This window comes from Sinocyclocheilus anshuiensis, unplaced genomic scaffold (genome assembly GCF_001515605.1).
Source record: "Sinocyclocheilus anshuiensis isolate Anshui unplaced genomic scaffold, SAMN03320099.WGS_v1.1 scaffold1054, whole genome shotgun sequence".
In the NCBI taxonomy this organism is placed as follows: Eukaryota; Metazoa; Chordata; class Actinopteri; order Cypriniformes; family Cyprinidae; genus Sinocyclocheilus; species Sinocyclocheilus anshuiensis.
In genome coordinates, this window is record NW_015536544.1 from 682233 (window position 1) to 700417 (window position 18185).

At 38.0% G+C, this 18185-nt stretch overlaps 1 protein-coding gene across 1 annotated transcript in view; it reads left to right on the top strand.

Annotated features, from left to right (window-relative positions):
* LOC107698172 (metabotropic glutamate receptor 8-like) overlaps positions 1–18185 on the top strand; it is a 173887-nt gene that overhangs the window by 112000 nt on the left and 43702 nt on the right. Inside the window, exons 5-7 of the mRNA XM_016499135.1 lie at positions 8595–8730; positions 9982–10136; positions 10224–10361. Of these exons, the coding sequence (XP_016354621.1) occupies positions 8595–8730; positions 9982–10136; positions 10224–10361 (429 nt within the window). The remainder of the gene's footprint in view (positions 1–8594; positions 8731–9981; positions 10137–10223; positions 10362–18185) is intronic.

Here is an 18185-nt window from a genome sequence, read left to right on the forward strand (position 1 = left end):
ATCTCGTCAACATCACAGGCTATACTGGCCCTAGCTAGGCAGCGGGGGGGAAATCCTCTTGCATGTCTGATCCACCCCTGGCATCAGCTGAAATGTCTAGTCAGGCTTCTTCCATTCCATCGTCTCTGTGTCCTACAAAAATAGAAGTACTGATTACTGTAACTGTAACATCCTTTTTACAAAATGGAAGCAGACAGAAACTCTATCTGTATGTAAGGCAGTTTGATGCATGTGTTGTAACAGAGTACAGCACTCAAACGTTACAGTAGAGTACACTGAGGTACACCTACCTGTTTTCCTCCCTGAAGGTTCTTATGATCGAGGCGACGGTGAAGCAACTTAAGTTTGGCTGAACTCATTGCCCAGCCTCCCTCATAGTCATACCATGGACAAGGACATGGTCAACTAGTGGCACGAATTTCATCTGAGACTCCTTGTCTCCTTGCCCCTCATCCTCATCCTCCTCCTCTTCCTCTTCCTTCACTCCTTACTGCTCTTGCTCATCCTCTTCCTCCTCCTCCTCCTCCTCTCTGGTGTCCTCGACCTTTTCAATCACATCTCTCTGGATCCATTGTTCCAAAACTGAATGAACTGACTTGGGCTCTTTTATCTATCTATTGAAGGTTCTGATTGGTGTGTGATAAATTTTGACTCTTAGTGTTTCCACGTGGGTAACTGTGTGCTAATTGAGCTCAAGCTATGCTGACTTGAGTGAACAATATTGAATGCTAGTGCTTTCTAAATGACAACATGGTCTAGGCAATGAGAAATGAAGGGATTTGTGTGTAGAGTTTTGCAGTGACAGTTCAACAAATCTGATTCATGTGTCAAAAAGGGGAATAGTGTTTATAGTTCAGGGAAATGGGTGTGCTTTTTGATAAATGGCGTTATGGTTTTGAAATTTTAGTTCAAAAGCCTGGTGATAGTGTTTAAGCAATCAAGAAAAACTGTAAATATCGAGACAGAAGTTAAAATTAAGATGCAGAGATCCTCGAAGAGTTATTTCAGATTTCTTTGAACTGATCGCTGTGGCATTTTCAGGCTTGTTACAAATGAATGCTGTCAGCATCCTCTTCATAATGCAGTGTGATGCAGCAGAGATTCATTTATAGCACGGAAGCCCTTCTCCTCCGACGTCCAAACCTGTCTTTCTACAGCAATTAACTGTGGAAAGGTTGATCTTAGACGCGAGCGGGCAGAGATGTGTCTTTGTCTACAGTACAAACCCGCCACTGTTTCTCTTCAAATGACGGAAGCAGCCTCCCCCAGGCAACACTGCAAGCTATATGGCGATTAACTTTGCAGCTTCCTACCTGGACGAGTTTGAAATGGAGTTTTACTGTAATTACTGCTCCAGTGATTTTGGTATTTAAAAATGAGCTGGTGTAGATGCTGGCTGTTATTTATAATAAAGAGGAATCTTTAACCTTTTACTACTCATTTCCATAATTCATACTGGCCTTTTATATAACAGGTATAGGGAATTAAACCCTACATAGCCTGTTTTTTCTAAGGCAGTTTCATAAATGAAACGTATAATGATTTGAGACACTCTACAATTGATTTATAAAAGTAATATGAGAAAAAAAATGCAATACTTTAATAAATAATAATACAATTTTCAGTATAGCACACAAATTTTGGGCAAAATAGTATGTTTTTAATAAAAATATTTTGGTAACACTTTACAATAAGGTAATATACAATAGCTGCAATAGCTAACAGGTAGTTTTATAGTATTTATTCTTGATTAGGGGTCATGAATTGAGAAATCAAAATTCCCTTGGCCTTTTGACATATTAGAGGTCATTGTACTATAAAAACATCCTGTAAGTTTCAGAACTCAAAACTTCCTCGTTAGTCTAAAACAGCTTATATTGCAGCTAATCTGCCAAAACGACAGGTTGTGGAATGTGCCACTTTATGACGTAATAGTGTGGCTAAACCCCACCTCCGCAGAAGAAGATCAATGCCTGCTTCTACATCACTGCCTGTTTAGCCCCGCCCACCGATTCGCGCATTTAGTGTATATAACGAGAGAGGCAAACACATGTCTACAAAGAAATCAAACGACAAAGATTGTAAAGAAAACAAGACATTGTACAGTGCCAAGTTGTGGAAAAACAGTCTTTGCATTGCCTTCCTTCTGATCCCAACATTAGGAAAGAGCGGATGAACTTGTTAACCTTGTTAACTGACTTTTATACGCATTAGCACAGAACTTATTTCTGTGCTAATTATCTCGACTGTGACTGTAGTCGTTTGGTATAACATACAGTGTTTTATACAGACGCTAGCTTAAATATTAATATTAATATTTAGTTTTGGTCACACTGTTTTATGGGGAACAAGCCAAGGAATTCCGCCTTGACAATAAAGAACAATCATAGAAGATTATTAAATAGATAAGAATTACATAAATTGGAGGAAGTTGTAGTCTGAACAATCTGAAGGATTTTAGAGATCTCATTAACTTGTAGAGACTCTTAGTGTATTATCAACACAAGGAAGACATAAGTGTAATAAAGGGGTTTTATTAACAAAAAGATAGACAAACGTAACTAAGAACTACTAAATAGATACAATGAATGGATAAAGTGCAAAAAATTGATAGGTGCAAGTGACTGAGTTAGATGTTACTATGGACGTTACACGTTATCTTATGGAAAGATAAACTGCAATTCCTTTGGAGGTAATAAGGTAAACCTTATTCTGAATTCAACAAATAAACTGATAGATTATTTGTTATTAACTGACATCAGCAGTGTTGGGCAAGTTACTTCCAAAATGTAATACATTATATATTACTAGTTACTGTCTTTTGAAAGTAATTAGTTACATTACAATATTACTGTCTCTGAATTGTAATGCGTTACACTACTTTTGAGTTACTTTTGAGTTACTTTCACCAAAATATCCACAGAAGTATTATAAAATGCCAAAATGTAGTTTATTGCTGCTCATTCTACACCCAGTGGAGGGTAATGTGGTAGGTCTATATAGCATAAAATTATAAAATCATATTTAGATACCGGTATGTAGGTCTACATTAATGTTACGTTGTAGTTTAGGTTAAACACAGATAAGTGAAAGTAAAAAAACTTGACGGAGCTTTCTAACACTGCATTAACAGCGCATATTCTCTGAGACAACAAGAGACAAAATTACTTCAATATAGGCTGATGATATATAACTGTCTTAAATTATTCCCTTAATATTTCTCTTGTGGCCCGTATAGTGAAAAACATGAGAAGAAACGTATTTCGCGTTAAACAGGTTGTTTTTGAAAATCTGTGCACGAAATAAAGCTGCTCTTAATTTTCATTGATGACTGCAGTGTTAATAATTTTAATTATAAGTCTATAATTCAATTGTATAAATTAATAGACCTGTTTAAAAAAACTAAAAAAAAAACATTTTCAATGAGTAGTAGCCTAAGCTAATAGCCTAAATTTTAATTATCCTCACAGCGCGCCATACGGTAATGCGTGCCCGTCTGCTATGCCACTGTGTGGAAATAGTTGTATAAATTGTCGGCACTTTATCTATTGTAAAAAATGGTTAGAATTTACCATGTTTCCCTGCCAGTTGGCATTGAGAGTGACTGACACTTGATGGTCAGAAAAAATGACTAAATAGATGTTTAAAAAAAATTAATAAAAATGAAATAAAAAAAATCCCTACTTTCTCTCTTTTCTATGTGCGTTCATAAATTGTATTAATTTGTAAGTGTCATATTTGGGAGTTGGCATTAAAGTTATATCACTAATAACAGTGACATATGAGAAGTTTATACCACAGAAAAAAAAATCTAAAATATGTATTTTTCGAAGCTGCTGTATATAAAAAACACAAGGTGGCTGAATTGGTATGCTGAAGCTTATAGGCGTTCATTAATTAATTTTCAATTTAATTAGTTTTTTAGCACCCCCTCTGAACTGTTAACCCCCAACTGGACATCAGCTATATAACATCTAATGCAAATTAGATAATCATATACTGACAATACACACTAATGCCAATGGTCTCTGGAAAGAGGTTTGGAAAGAGTGATATTTACGTTCCGCCTGGTCATGTGCTGAGTCTGAGTGACGATGGATGTCTTCCACTTGATGACCTGGACCACACTGCAGTGGGAAGAAAGGAGTTGGATCTGTTTCACAGTCTTGAACACAAAGCTCTGGTGAACGATGAACTCCTGAGCACCGAGAAGATCCTTGGTCTGGAACGCGCAAACAGAGGAACGCTGAAGGTGAAGGTTCTGAAGTCTGAACAGAAGATGCGGACAGTCTGGAACACGCAGAAGAAGGATCGCTGAAGAGATGATTCAGAAGTTGTTGGAGAAGATGGGGGCACTAAGCTTGTGGTCATTGTTGCTTTCCAAACTCCCCAAATTTGCTTCTTGCAGGACTTCATTGTTTCTCCTACAACTTAGCTTAGCAGCTTAGCTCTTACAGTAGTAGCAACGACAGCTTAGCACACTTCTTTGTCTCTGAGAGAACCTTTTAATCTTTCCTGAGATTGAGGGATTTGCAAGTTGCCGCCTTTAAGATCCATTACTTTGATTGGCTGATGCTGTCGGAGGTGGCCATGGTATGGCCCCTCTCTGGCATGAGGTCTATTTGCATAGCTTAAAGTCCACGTTTAGAACACTGTCCTTAAGGGTTTTGCTATGCATAATTTACTTTCCAAACCAATTCCAGATTAACCTACACATTAGGGTTGTCAAAAAAATTCTAATTTCGAATATTCGTCGAATTTAAAATAAAAATCCACATTCGAATGCAAAAACGTTGCATTCGAATTTTAGGTGTGCCTACAACTTAGCTTAGCAGCTTAGCTCTTACAGTAGTAGCAACGACAGCTTAGCACACTTCTTTGTCTCTGAGAGAACCTTTTAATCTTTCCTGAGATTGAGGGATTTGCAAGTTGCCGCCTTTAAGATCCATTACTTTGATTGGCTGATGCTGTCGGAGGTGGCCATGGTATGGCCCCTCTCTGGCATGAGGTTTATTTACATAGCTTAAAGTCCACATTTAGATCAGTATGTCTTTAAGGTGTCTAAAATTCTGATTGGCTGTCAGTGTTTTTATCCCTCATCTTCTGGAAAAAAAAATTGTTCTAAATGTAATTCCAGTAATATTGTTACTCTGTGTCGTTATTGTTAGTTGTGGTGTGGCATTTTTTTAAACATTGTTCCATTTGTTTGAGTATCCAACTGACCAATGACAGTTTGGAAAGTGTTTTGAGAAACCATTTTTGATAAGCCATTCTCAGTCCATTATTAAGTCCAGGGTGACTCAAGGGGGTATTTTAGGATCTATCAAATACAATTGGCAAATTATTATGAATAATAATGATAATAAATCTGCATGCAGCAATTATCAGGGTTCAAGCGTTTTTAAAACATTAAAGTGCATATGTAAAAATAATACATATTATTTAGCAAACCAGTAACCACCTAAATCAAGGAAGAATTTATTTTTAATTTTTTTGCAAATTCAGGTAACATACAATAGAAATATAATGTATATAATTCTTATAGCGCCACCTATCACCCAATATCCCCACCCCCCCAAAAAAAACGTTTGCATGCTTCTGTGTATCATTTCTTCTTACCTAATTTTGTAAAGTTCTGAGGTTTTGTTTAGGAATTATAGGCTTTTGGGTACACTTGATCACATCTATATTTTTAAATAATAATGGCATTATTGTCTTTATATACAAATGGGCTGTATGGCAGCAATTTTGCTAGTGGTTCAGTGGGTATTATTGTTGCCTCACAATCAAAAGGTCCCTGGTTCAAGTCCTGGCTAAGCCAGGTGGCCTTTCTAGTGACCTTTCCATGTTCTCCCCCTGGATGCTCCGGTTTCTCCCACAGTTAAACCAGGTGGCATTTATATTCGGCCTTTCCATGTTTCCCATATCTTGACGTAGGTTTCCTCTGGGTGCTCCGGTTTCTCCCACAATCCAAACACATGCAGCATAGGTGAATAATGGACCATCTGTCCAGGGTGTTTGCCTGCCTACACTGCAAAAAGAACATCCATCCATTTTCAAAACCTTGTCGTACATAGGGTTGCAGGAATAATGGAGCCGATCCCAACATCTTGGGCCATATGCTCTCAGAAAAAAAGGTACAAAAGCTGTCACTGGGGCAGTATAAAAGGGTCATATGATGCAATTTAAATTTTTCCTTTCTCTTTGGAGTGTTACAAGCTCTTGGTGCATAAAGAAGGTCTGTAAAGTTGCAAAGACTAAAGTCTCAAATCCAAAGAGATATTCTTTATAAAAGTTAAGAGTCAACCACGCCTACCTAAAATGTCTCGTTCTAACACGCCCCCACATGTCTACGTCACGATGTGGGAAGATTTGCATAACGCCGCCCAAATGTTCACGCAAAGAAAGAAGGCATAACTTTTATTCTCACTGTAGTATTGTTGTTGCCACCGCTGCCATTGTGAAAAGCGTAACTACTTTGTTTGGCCTTCCAAAAGAGGATGATATCCGCTTCGTGTGGTTAAATGTACTTCTAATGGGTGCAAATTAATACCTTGAAGATACATATTAGTACCTTTTAAAAAATTACTGCTCCAGTGACAGCTTTTGTACCTTTTTTTCTGAGAGTGTACAGCTCGAGATGTTGAGATCCAGCATCCCCTCGACCCTACTTAGGTCAAGGTTTGGAAAGTGGATGGAAGTTTTTTCCAAGGGCAGCAGTGAGATCGTGAGGTTGCATCTTGTTTCCTCTAATGAGCCTCATTCTTAAGTCAGACATGACATCTTCAAGAGTGCCCCATGAAGACGCCCTGCCAGTAGACATCATCTCCGCACAGTATCTCAATTACATGATGATGACTGAATTGATAACAAAGGAAAACAGCCACCATTAAGGAAAGCATGACGATGGCACTTATCCTTGAAAGGACACCCATTCGGCATAATCACTTGGTGTCTTTGGGTGAATTGGGCTTCATGATGGCTTCCTGAGCTGCTCTCGGGATGGGGCCACCACAGCTGTTCATTAAATGGACTGTAGTGGCAAGAGCGCCTATTTGGAGAGATAATAGAGTGTTTAACTCAACCTGTGAAGTGCTAATGCTGTAATGGAGGATTTAGAGACAAGATGGAAGGTTATTATAGCCACACTTTATGCAGTGCAGTGTCCTGATTCCATATCAAATGCTCCTTACTGCAAATTCCCTGACAACACGATGTCGCTGGTGAGAATATAAATTGAGCTCGAGAGCAGATAGTTTGTTTTGGAGTGTGAGACAGCGAGCACGAGTCTTCCATTAGTGTGACTATTAGACTGTCTGAGATGTATTGAGGACCTGATCAGATCTTGACGACATGACTTGTCACAATTTTTTTGCCACATCTCTGAATGCGGAAACCGAATTGCTATTGTGTACATTTCGGTGGATATGACACTATGGCCGTAGGTTTTCAAGTGCAGAGTCACGCGCTTTCTGAATTGCATTAGGCCGAGTAAATAAGCCGGGATGTGTTTGACATCACCTTGTGTTCCCGCAAGCACCTTGGGCAAGGTGACACTATCAGATATAATTTGAATCTAAACATGCTTTCCTCACTTCGCTGAGAAAAAACACTGAATCTGTTTGTTGTTTTCTGGTCCCTCTGTATCTAATCTATGTGCGTCCCTGTCCGTCTTATAATGGAATAAGTTTCCTTTGCCGCCCCAGTGTTTTCATCTTTCCTTCCGTGCTTTCTGACCTTCTCATGTCCTGTCTTTCTCTTTCTCTCTGTTGCTCTCTTCTGCTTTCATACTCAATTTCATTTGCAATATCCCATTATCTTTTTTTCTGTCATCCTCCTTTTTCCTATTCATCTTTCTTTTGTCTCTATTGTCACTTTTCTTTTCTTTCATTCCACCCATTCCTGTCATTTCTTTTCCTCTTATCTAATTTATCTTATCCTTTCCCTTTCCTTTCATTTCCTTTTCCTTTACTTTCATACCTGTTTATATAATTTCCTCTCATCCAATCTCTTTCTTTTCCTATTCCTTTCATCTCCTTTCCACTTCCTTTTCATTTTCTCTTATCAAATTTCTTCCAATTGTTATTATTTTTTTGCATTCTCCTTCTTTTTAACTTTGCCTTTCCTTTCATTCCTTCCTTTCTTTTATTTTATCCAATTAATTTCCTTTTCCTTTTCATCCCACTCCTTTCTTTCTTTACGTTTCCTCTTAAAATATTTATTTTCCCAATTCTTATCCAATTTTCCTTTCCTTTCCTTTCCTTTCCTTTCCTTTCCTTTCCTTTCCTTTCCTTTCCTTTCCTTTCCTTTCGTTTCCTTTCCTTTCCTTTCCTTTCCTTTCCTTTCCTTTCCTTTCCTTTCCTTTCCTTTCCTTTCCTTTCCTTTCCTTTCCTTTCCTTTCCTTTCCTTTCCTTTCCTTTCCATCCAATTATCATTCCCTTTTCTTTCCCTTTTATCCCATCTCTTCCTTTATTTTCCTCTTATCCAATCTCTTTTCTTTTCCTTTCCTCACTCTCTCCGTCGTTTATTCTTCCTCCTCTTATTGTCTATCATTTTCTCTCTTTCCTGTCACTTCCTGGTCTTCTCTCTCTCAGGCGGTGTGTGTATTGCTCAATCTCTGAAGATCCCCAGAGAGCCCAGACTGGGAGAATTCGACAAGATCATCCTACGGCTACTGGAGACACCCAACGCTCGTGCCGTTGTCATGTTTGCGAATGAAGATGACATCAGGTGTCTTTATCAATAGATGTCTTTCCTTCCTCCTATTCACTGATGTTTATTTAATAAATAAATATTAATGATAATCTGTCCTTGTAATATGCTGGAAATAGAACAGGTTTTATAAGCAACATACACATTTGGTTTACTTTTTTAGTATCTACAGTTGGTACGGAAAGTATTCAGACCCCCTTAAATTTTTCACTCTTTGTTATATTGCAGCCATTTGCTAAAATCATTTAAGTAAATTTTTTTTCCTCATAATTTTAAAATAAGAAGAATGTTCTTACTCAAGTTTTGAGTTGATTTTTTTTTCATATTGTTTGAACATCACATCACATCATTTGTTTCCTTGTTAAAAAAAAAAAAAAAAAGTCAATAGGCTTTAGTTACCTCACAGCTATTAACCGTTATTTGCTACTTTTCTAGTCAGTGGCAAGTGGTGGGACATTCTCATTCTAGAGGGCATTTGGTTGGTTGTACTGCAATTGCAACATGAGTCCATAATATATACTACCTTATTTAATATACAGTATCTTACTACTTATTTAATAATATTACAGTTTTGCTGTATTTTTGATCAAATAAATGCAGCCCTGGTAAGCATAAGACACTTCTTACAAACATATTTTTTTAAATCTTGCCAACCCCAAACAGTAGTGTATGTGGTCCTTTTACTTGGGAGAGAATATTTAAAATATGTGGAAACTTTTAGAAGTAGACTTTGCATTTCGGTGGTCTAGAAGTTAATAAATGTATTGGAAATGCTCTAAAACCCATAAGAAGTCAATTTTTTTTTCTTTAAGTCACATCTACTGAAAAGCTACCAATTTTGGACAAACCACAGATAGTATTTAACTGGGACTTTCACAGAGTTCAATTGAAGATGATGCAGTCGAGCTGTAAGTATTGCTCTTAGGAGAAAACCTCAAGAACAGGTGAAGTCAGCTATTTCCTATAACGTGCTGCCTAAGGCCTGCAGAATGTATTTTAACAATACACTTTTCAGTCATTTTTGGCATGGAATTTCTTGTACCTGTAGCACGGGAACAAATCACGTCCCCACATTCCCGAGAGCCGCTGCCCTTCTAAGCCTATCACGTGATGTCCTTTGGATGCTTGCCTATTACACTGATGACTTCAGACCAATTTCCAATTCTAAGTGTTCTAAGTGTAACAAATCAGGTCTGCTTGAAGGACGTATTTAGGTTCCTGGGTTTTATCCTCACATATGGATGCCTGTTTTGTTTGCTCATCTTTCAGACGTGTCTTGGAAGCTGCAAAGCGCAACAACCAAACAGGTCACTTCCTGTGGGTGGGATCGGACAGCTGGGGCTCTAAGATATCTCCTGTCGTCCAGCAGGAAAGCGTGGCAGAAGGTGCTATTACCATCCTTCCAAAAAGAGTATCCATAGAAGGTAAAGGTTCCTCTAGTATATAAATTCTGATTGAATGTTTTTCTTGCAATTCCAATCCAATTCCAATGCTTTCATACTTATTTTCAGCCTTTGACAGATACTTCAAAAGCCGCTCCTTGTCCAACAACCGAAGGAACGTTTGGTTTGCAGAGTTCTGGGAGGAGAATTTCGGATGCAAGTTAGGGATGCACGGCAAGCGTCCCGGCAGCCCCAAGAAATGCACTGGTATGAGAAGGTTTTGCATTACTGTCTCAACCTGGTTTAGAAATTACACTGTTACTGAAAGAGTTCTGCTCTGCCTGGAAGGCAAAGCAGTCCATCACGCTGACATCGGATTGGACCTCTTTGACGATTCAGTGTTTATTGTGGTTGAGAAGATCAATGGGGACATCAGGCACAAGAGATTCTGTTTAGACAGGAACTGGTAAATCCTTAAATAAACAGAAGAGTCTTACAGACGTCCACACGTGCACATACTAACATGAGCACACACACATAGGAGGTCAAAATCTTTCTGTCTTTACAATCTGAAAGTCCTTCTAAGCTCTGATTGATTTACTTGAAGGCTAGTTGGGTTGTTTAAGCAGAAGCTTAGCCTTTATTTAATAAGCGCTACATTTATGGCTGCTGTGATATGTACAGTGTGCTTGCAAAAAAAATCTTTAGCTTGGTTTCCTAGCACTTGTACTTCAACATAAGTCAGTGTGAAAGCATTCACTTGGTTTTGTAATGTGATCTGTTTTGAATATTTAGAACTTGATTTGGAACTGGAACCAGCTTTTTTCACATTAAAATCATGTTGACATTCATATAGTTTACGTCTTGTGGCTACACTATTAAAATAGTCTTTAAAGGGATATTTAATCTAAAAATGAATAATTCTGTCATTATTTACTCACTCTCACATTGTTCCAAACATGAAACGCATGAAAAGTTTCTTCTGGTGAGCACACAAGAAGATATTTTGAAGAATGTTGGTGACAAAACTGTTGCTGGTAGCCATGGACTTCCATAGTATGGAAAAAAAAAACATGGAAGTCAATGGCTACCAACAACTGTTTGGTCACCAACATTCTTCAATGTATCTTCTTTTGTGTTCAACAGAAGAAAGAAAAAAAAACTTGGTCCCACTTTATATTAAGTGGCCTTAACTACTATGTACTTACATTTAAATTAATCATTTGGTACAAGCACCCTTACAATGCACTTATTGTGAACATACATGTTTTTACATTGTACTTATATTATTAAAAATACCTGCATGTAATTATATCTGTAATTAATTTCTGTAATTAAATTTATAATTACACTGTTCACCCATCCCTTTCACCTTAACTCACCCTTAAACCTACCCATACCACCAAACCTGTCCATAACCTTACCCATATCCCACCTCAATAGCAGCAAAAGTGTTTTGCAATACAATATGAACACAATAAGAACATTGAACTTATTTTTTTACGTAAGTACATAGTAGTTAAGGCCACTTAATATAAAGTGGGACCAAAAACTTATACAGGTTTGGAACAAGTGGAAGGTGAGTGAACGGTGACAGAATTTTCATCGTTGGGTGAACTATCCCTGATTGGCCCCATTCACTTCATTTGTAAGTGCCAGTAATAGTATTCTACATGTTTTCTCAAGTTGAAATAATTTGCAGAAGTTATGTTGTCGATTGATCCCAACTTGTATTAGGCCTGGAATATTCCTTTAAAGTTGTAAAGGATAACATGTAAAAAAACAAAAAAAAAAATTCTTCAGTTTATCTTCATTTAAGCAGGTTCACCATGATGACAGTTCTGCTCTTGTCTGTTTCTCTCCTGTATGTACATCTTGTGTACACCTACATAGAGCAGATGGACATTTGGAGTCCTTTTATAAAAGCACAGTTATTGTTCTGGCACGGTGATTTGACATAATGAGAATAATTACATAGCTGTGGTTGCGGCACATGGCTGTCTCTCTTGCTCTCTCGCTCTCTCTTTCTGAATGATCTGTAAGGAGATGCTCAGACTACGCTTCACTGCAGATGGATGTCTCTGTCAACAGCGCGCTGGCAGAAATGCTGATTACCATCATCTATTCCTTAAAGAAGTACAAAGAGGGAGAGCTATTAAGCCATGACAAAAATATACTTTTTTGTCACATAACAAAAACGGATGGCGAGAGATCCCAGCTGTCAGGGGCCGCACAGCGCTGGAGCCAAGGAAATGTATATTTGAATAGAAGCAATGAAGATGCCTGAAGACACATACATAAGGACACAAATACACCATTACATCAGTTTCTAAGTATTCAAATGCTGCAGTGGATTTAACTATCAAACATAACATTTGGGAGAGGAACTAAATATTCAGTGAGAAATCATGTAGGATGGAACTTTATTTTATCCATCAGCATGTAACTCATACCAGACATTAGCCCCTTTCACACATACAGTCTTTACTGGTAAATTAACAACATAGAAATGCTGTTTGAGGCTCTTGAATTTGGCTAGTAAGCAACAACAAAGAACACACTAGCAACCACACAGAACACTAGCAATTACACAGAAATGGTGTTTGAGGCTCTTGACTTTGGCTAGTAAGCAACAGCCTAGCAGCCATCTAGCAACTCCTTTAGACAAGCAAATGTGAATCTGAGCACTCCACGCCATATAAAACTATATAGTGTTATATTTAGTAGAGCAGTGATGCTTTCCTGTCTGGGCTGTTTGCAGAGGTAGCAAGCCATGATAATGCATCAGTTCAATTTAGGGGAGCTCTGTCACGGCATTCCCTTAAGCAATATCCTGAATTAGACTTCATAAACTCTCCATGAACTGAGTTCAGAAAGAAAATAGACTGTACTGGAAGAAGAAATCAACTCAACTGCTTAGCAACAAACTAAAATCAACTCAAAATACTTTAGCAGCCACATAGCAACGTGCTACAAACCACTCCAAATAACATTCTGGAAAACCACCCTGACACCTTAGCAACCCCCTAGCAACAAAAACACTTAGAACACCCTAGTAACTGCATTGTAGCCTACTAAAAACACCCCCAACACTGTAGCAATCGGATAGCAATATACTAAAATCTGCTCAGAACACCTTAGCAGCTGCATGGCAACATTTTACAAACCACTCCAAACACCCTAGCAACAGCATAGCGACAAAGCAACAAACTAAACAAAAACACTCAGAACAAACTAGTAACTGCATAGCAACATGCCGAAAACACCTCCAATACTCTAGTAATCACATAGCAACATATTAAAATCTGATCAGAACACCTTAACAGTTGCATAGCAACATTTTTCAAACCCCTCTGAACACCTTAGTGACCGCATGGCAACAAGTAAAAAATTATCCACACCCTAGCAACCGTATAGCAACAAACACGCAGAACACCCTAGTAAATGCATAGCAGCAAACTAAAATCTGTTCAGAATATATCTTAGCAGCTGCATAGTAACATATTTCAACTCACTCCAAACCCCTTAGCAACTGCATAGCAACACATTAAAAAGAATTACACGCAACACCCTAGCAACAACATAGAAACAAACTAAAAAACAAAACCACCTATATCACTGCATAGCAACATGCTGAAAAAAGCACAACACCCTACATTTTTCAAACCACTCCGAACACCTTAGGCAACAAGTAAAAAATTACCCACAACACCCTAGTAACTGCATAGCAACAAACCAAAAGACACACAAAATACCCTAGTAACTGCATTGCAGCATACTAAAAAAAAAGCACAGAAACCAACTAAAATCCACCTAATAAAGGACACCTTAACAGCTGCATAGCAACAAAACCTCTCCAAATGCCTTAACAACCGCATAGCAACATACTAAAAATTACCCACAACACCCTAGCAACCACATGCACCAAACTAATAAAAACACTCAGAACAACCTAGTAACTGCATAGCAACATGCTGAAAACACCCCCAACACCCTAGTAATTGCATAGCAACATACTAAAATCCACTCATAACACTTTAGCAGCTGCATACAAACCACTCCGAACACATTAGTGACCACATGGCAGCAAGTAAAAAATTATCCCCAACACCCTAGCAACCACATAGCAATAAACTAAAAAAAACAAAACACTCAGAACACCCTAGCAACTGCATAGCAACACACTATAAAAGCATTATGAATACCTTAGGAAACACATAGCAGTGCCCCGGCAACTGCCCACAGTCTAGCATTATAGCAGTGACTCTTGAATGGGCAAACACTGCATACAATTTTGTGAGAAAATGTACAAATCTACTTTTCCTGATTTCAGAGCACATTTATAGTCACATCCACTAAATCCCGTTCCAGTTGACTCGGACTCTCCAATAAGCATTACACATCCAACATTTCTTTGTTCTGAGAATTATATTTTGCTGACTTCAGCGTCCTCCAGACAGAAAAAGTCAAAAAGTGAGCGATCTTTCTTTATTCTGTTCATAAGACAAGTACTTTGGGCAAAATCCCACAGAAAGATGTCAGGCAAATGAAACTGGATTTACAAAATGTGTGGCGATGGGTTTGCTGGAGGACAGCGAATGAGCGAAATCTCTGGACTCAGCTTGTCTGCAGAAGAAGGCGTATTTTGACTAGTAAGGAATTGAGTTTGAAAGCGGCCTGTGTGTGTAAGACTCATCTGTGGGATTGAGTCAGGCAGCGGCAGTCTGAATTTATTTTATGATCAGCCAGAGATTGAGGTTTGGTGGAACCAGTGAGGCAGCTTTATTCAGAGCCCGTCTGCGGAGTAATCAAACAGCTGACTTGGCAACACGTGTGGTCAGTGTTCACCTGTGTGTGTGAAGAGCAAAGAGAGCTCCATGAATATAAAATTAACCCTGTGAAAGTGCTGATATCACACGGTTGCTTTCACATGTTGCAGTGTGTCTGTAAGGCTGGCGTGTCTCCATGTATTGATGTCTGTGGTTGTGGGATACATCTAATGTGTCCTACATGTTGCATCAGACCTGGCAGGGAAGCTAATGGAGTTTGATTTTGTATTCCGTTACATTCACTTCTTATGTGATGTGTGATATAAATTGTGTGTGTGAATGTTTCTGGCTAGGATTCCTTTGTTAGACCAACTGTATGTGATTGGCCTTTTTAAATGAACATCCTGGGTTATTTTTTCAAATGAAATCAACATGAAATCGAAATCGACCCTATTTCGTTTCTTAAAGCAATTGTTAAAAATTCTGTCATTATTTACTCACCATTATGTCATGAACACAAAAGAAGATATTTTGAAAAATGTCTCACTGTTGTTTTGGACACCATTGACTTTCATTGTATGGTCAAAAAATACTAAATGATTAAGAAATCATTAATGTTATCAATTATAAATGAATTGTAATTGATAACACTAAGTCATTAATGTAAATGATGACAGAATTGTAGAATTGTCATTTTTGGGTAAGCTATACAACTTTTATTAAACAATTGGGTAAACAACTTTTATTCTCTGCTGACATCACCAAGGCCGCTTTAGTTTTAACTGACGGTAGTGGTATTATGGTCATGGAAAAATCATTATTTGTTTATGAAACAAATTTTTTTTAACAAATCTTTTAAGTTAAGGACTCAATCCTTCATTCTTGATTCATTCATTCTAAAATAGGGCTGAAATGATTAGTCGACATTATCGACATTGTTGACAATTTTCGACAAATATTTTTGTTGTCGAATTGTCGTTTGATCTCTTATGACCTATCATAGTTTGACCAGTGTGGTGCTGTAGCGCAAGACTGTAATTCAGCTCTCCCGGAATTAAATTCAAGAGAAGACAGACTCCACAACCGAACCTGACGCTGCTGAAATCAGAGTTTAAATGAATATGTAAATATGTGTTGCGCGCTTTCCTCTCAATAATGAAATAAACGCACAACAAAAATGACAGCAGTGAGAAAACAGCAGTTAAGAAAGCATCTGATCATGTCAATGTGGATAAGTTTGCACCAGCTCTGCAATCGGCACTCCAGTCACATCACGTTTATTTATATAGCGCTTTATACAACAGATTGATTTAAAGCACGCAGCTTTACAGTATTAAACAAGAAAAAAACAGTCTCACAGTGAGTCAGTTTGCATAGATTAAAGCTTGATCTAGTTCAGGACTGTTTTGATTACTATTACACTATAAGGTGTTTTAAGAGAGCTAATGTTGTGAATAAAATAATTTATCGAAAATAAAATGTCTTAGCACTTTATTTTGTTCCATATATGACTTACAAAAGGATATGTTAGGCAGAATGATGCATCATTCAGTCAGTCAGTTACTTCTTCATACAGTTAATTAAATGGTGAATGAGAAATTCTCTGTCATCTCATTTTGTGTGCCAAATATATTTAATTGTATTGTAAAAAATAATTGTAATTGTACAATAGTAATATAATTGTTTGACATTTGACATTTACTTCAAAGCTGAAGTGATTACCTTGTTTTATTTATTATTTAGAATATGTGTAACTCAGTATTTTAAATAATTGTAAAAGCAGAATAATAGAACAAAGCCCACTGATTAATTGAAATAGTCGATTAATCGTTGTAATAATCATTAGATTAATCGATTATCAAAATAATTGTTTGTTGCAGCCCTATTCTGAAAGTTGTTTGGTCAGTTTTCATTTGTTTTCCTTTAATGAATCCTAAGCCATATTGGAATTTTACTAGCGCTCACATCCAGAGTTCAATAAAGTCTTATGAACTTCACAAATGCTCTTTTGTAGATCGCTGCTCTCTCTGCAGACTTGGTGCAGCTGTTGCTTTATTGTAAATGGCAGGTGAGACTCCAGAGGGCATGTAGGTGCAAAGAGTTTGTATTGTAGGAGCAGCTACACCCACATGCTTTCTTTTTCAGGTGCTCTGATGCTAATAACGCAGCAGTGGTACAAGTAGCCCGAGGCGATCAGCTGAATGGACCCTCACAGGGCCCTGAGTAGGCGCACGCTTACATATGCAGGGCCAGAACTCAAAGTTAATAGCACTCACATCCCCTCACCGAAACCCCTGCCATGAAACGGGTCACAGATGGATGATAGATAGACAGATGGATGATAGATAGATGGATGGATGGATGGATGGATAGATAGATGATAGATAGATAGATAGATAAATAGATAGATCCTGACGCTGCTGAAATCAGAGTTTAAATGAATATGTAAATATGTGTTGCGCGCTTTCCTCTCAATAATGAAATAAACGCACAACAAAAATGACAGCAGTGAGAAAACAGCAGTTAAGAAAGCATCTGATCATGTCAATGTGGATAAGTTTGCACCAGCTCTGCAATCGGCACTCCAGTCACATCACGTTTATTTATATAGCGCTTTATACAACAGATTGATTTAAAGCACGCAGCTTTACAGTATTAAACAAGAAAAAATGAAACGGGTCACTTTTTACGACTAACTTATGCGCTGAGGTAGGATTGATTATACAGGAGTGTCAACAAAACATTCACAGTATGTTCCTTTTCGGATGAAGTGGGAAACCTGCGCTAAGGAAAGTTCTGAAAATGGATTCAGAGGTCAATCAAAGTCACAAACTTTTGGGGCGAATGCTAATGTAAGACCTCCACGGGCAAAAAAGACTGCGTCTGAAGTTTGAACATGTCTGATGGCTGCGCACGAGGTGGGTGTCCTTGATACTAACATTGTTCTCCTGTTCGGAAAATACCATGTAATTTGCTCGCACTGTCATTTAGGTTCATTCGCGAGCATTTTTGTGCATGTGTGTTCGTGCGTGGCGAACGCTCCGCTGAGTTAAGAACCACTGTGTGATAATTAGTGTTTAGTGAAAACTTCCACTCGAGTGAGGATAAGAGGACACCATGATCATTGTCAGACAGTTCACTGGAGAGAACACTTTCGATAATGATTTTGAATTACCTGTGTGCTCTCGCCGTGGATGCAGAGACTTTCAGAAAATGAAGCCACGTGGAGATCCAAGTTAAAATAGACGGATGATAGATAGATAGATGGATGGATGGATGGATGGATGGATGGATGGATGGATGGATGGATGGATGGATGGAT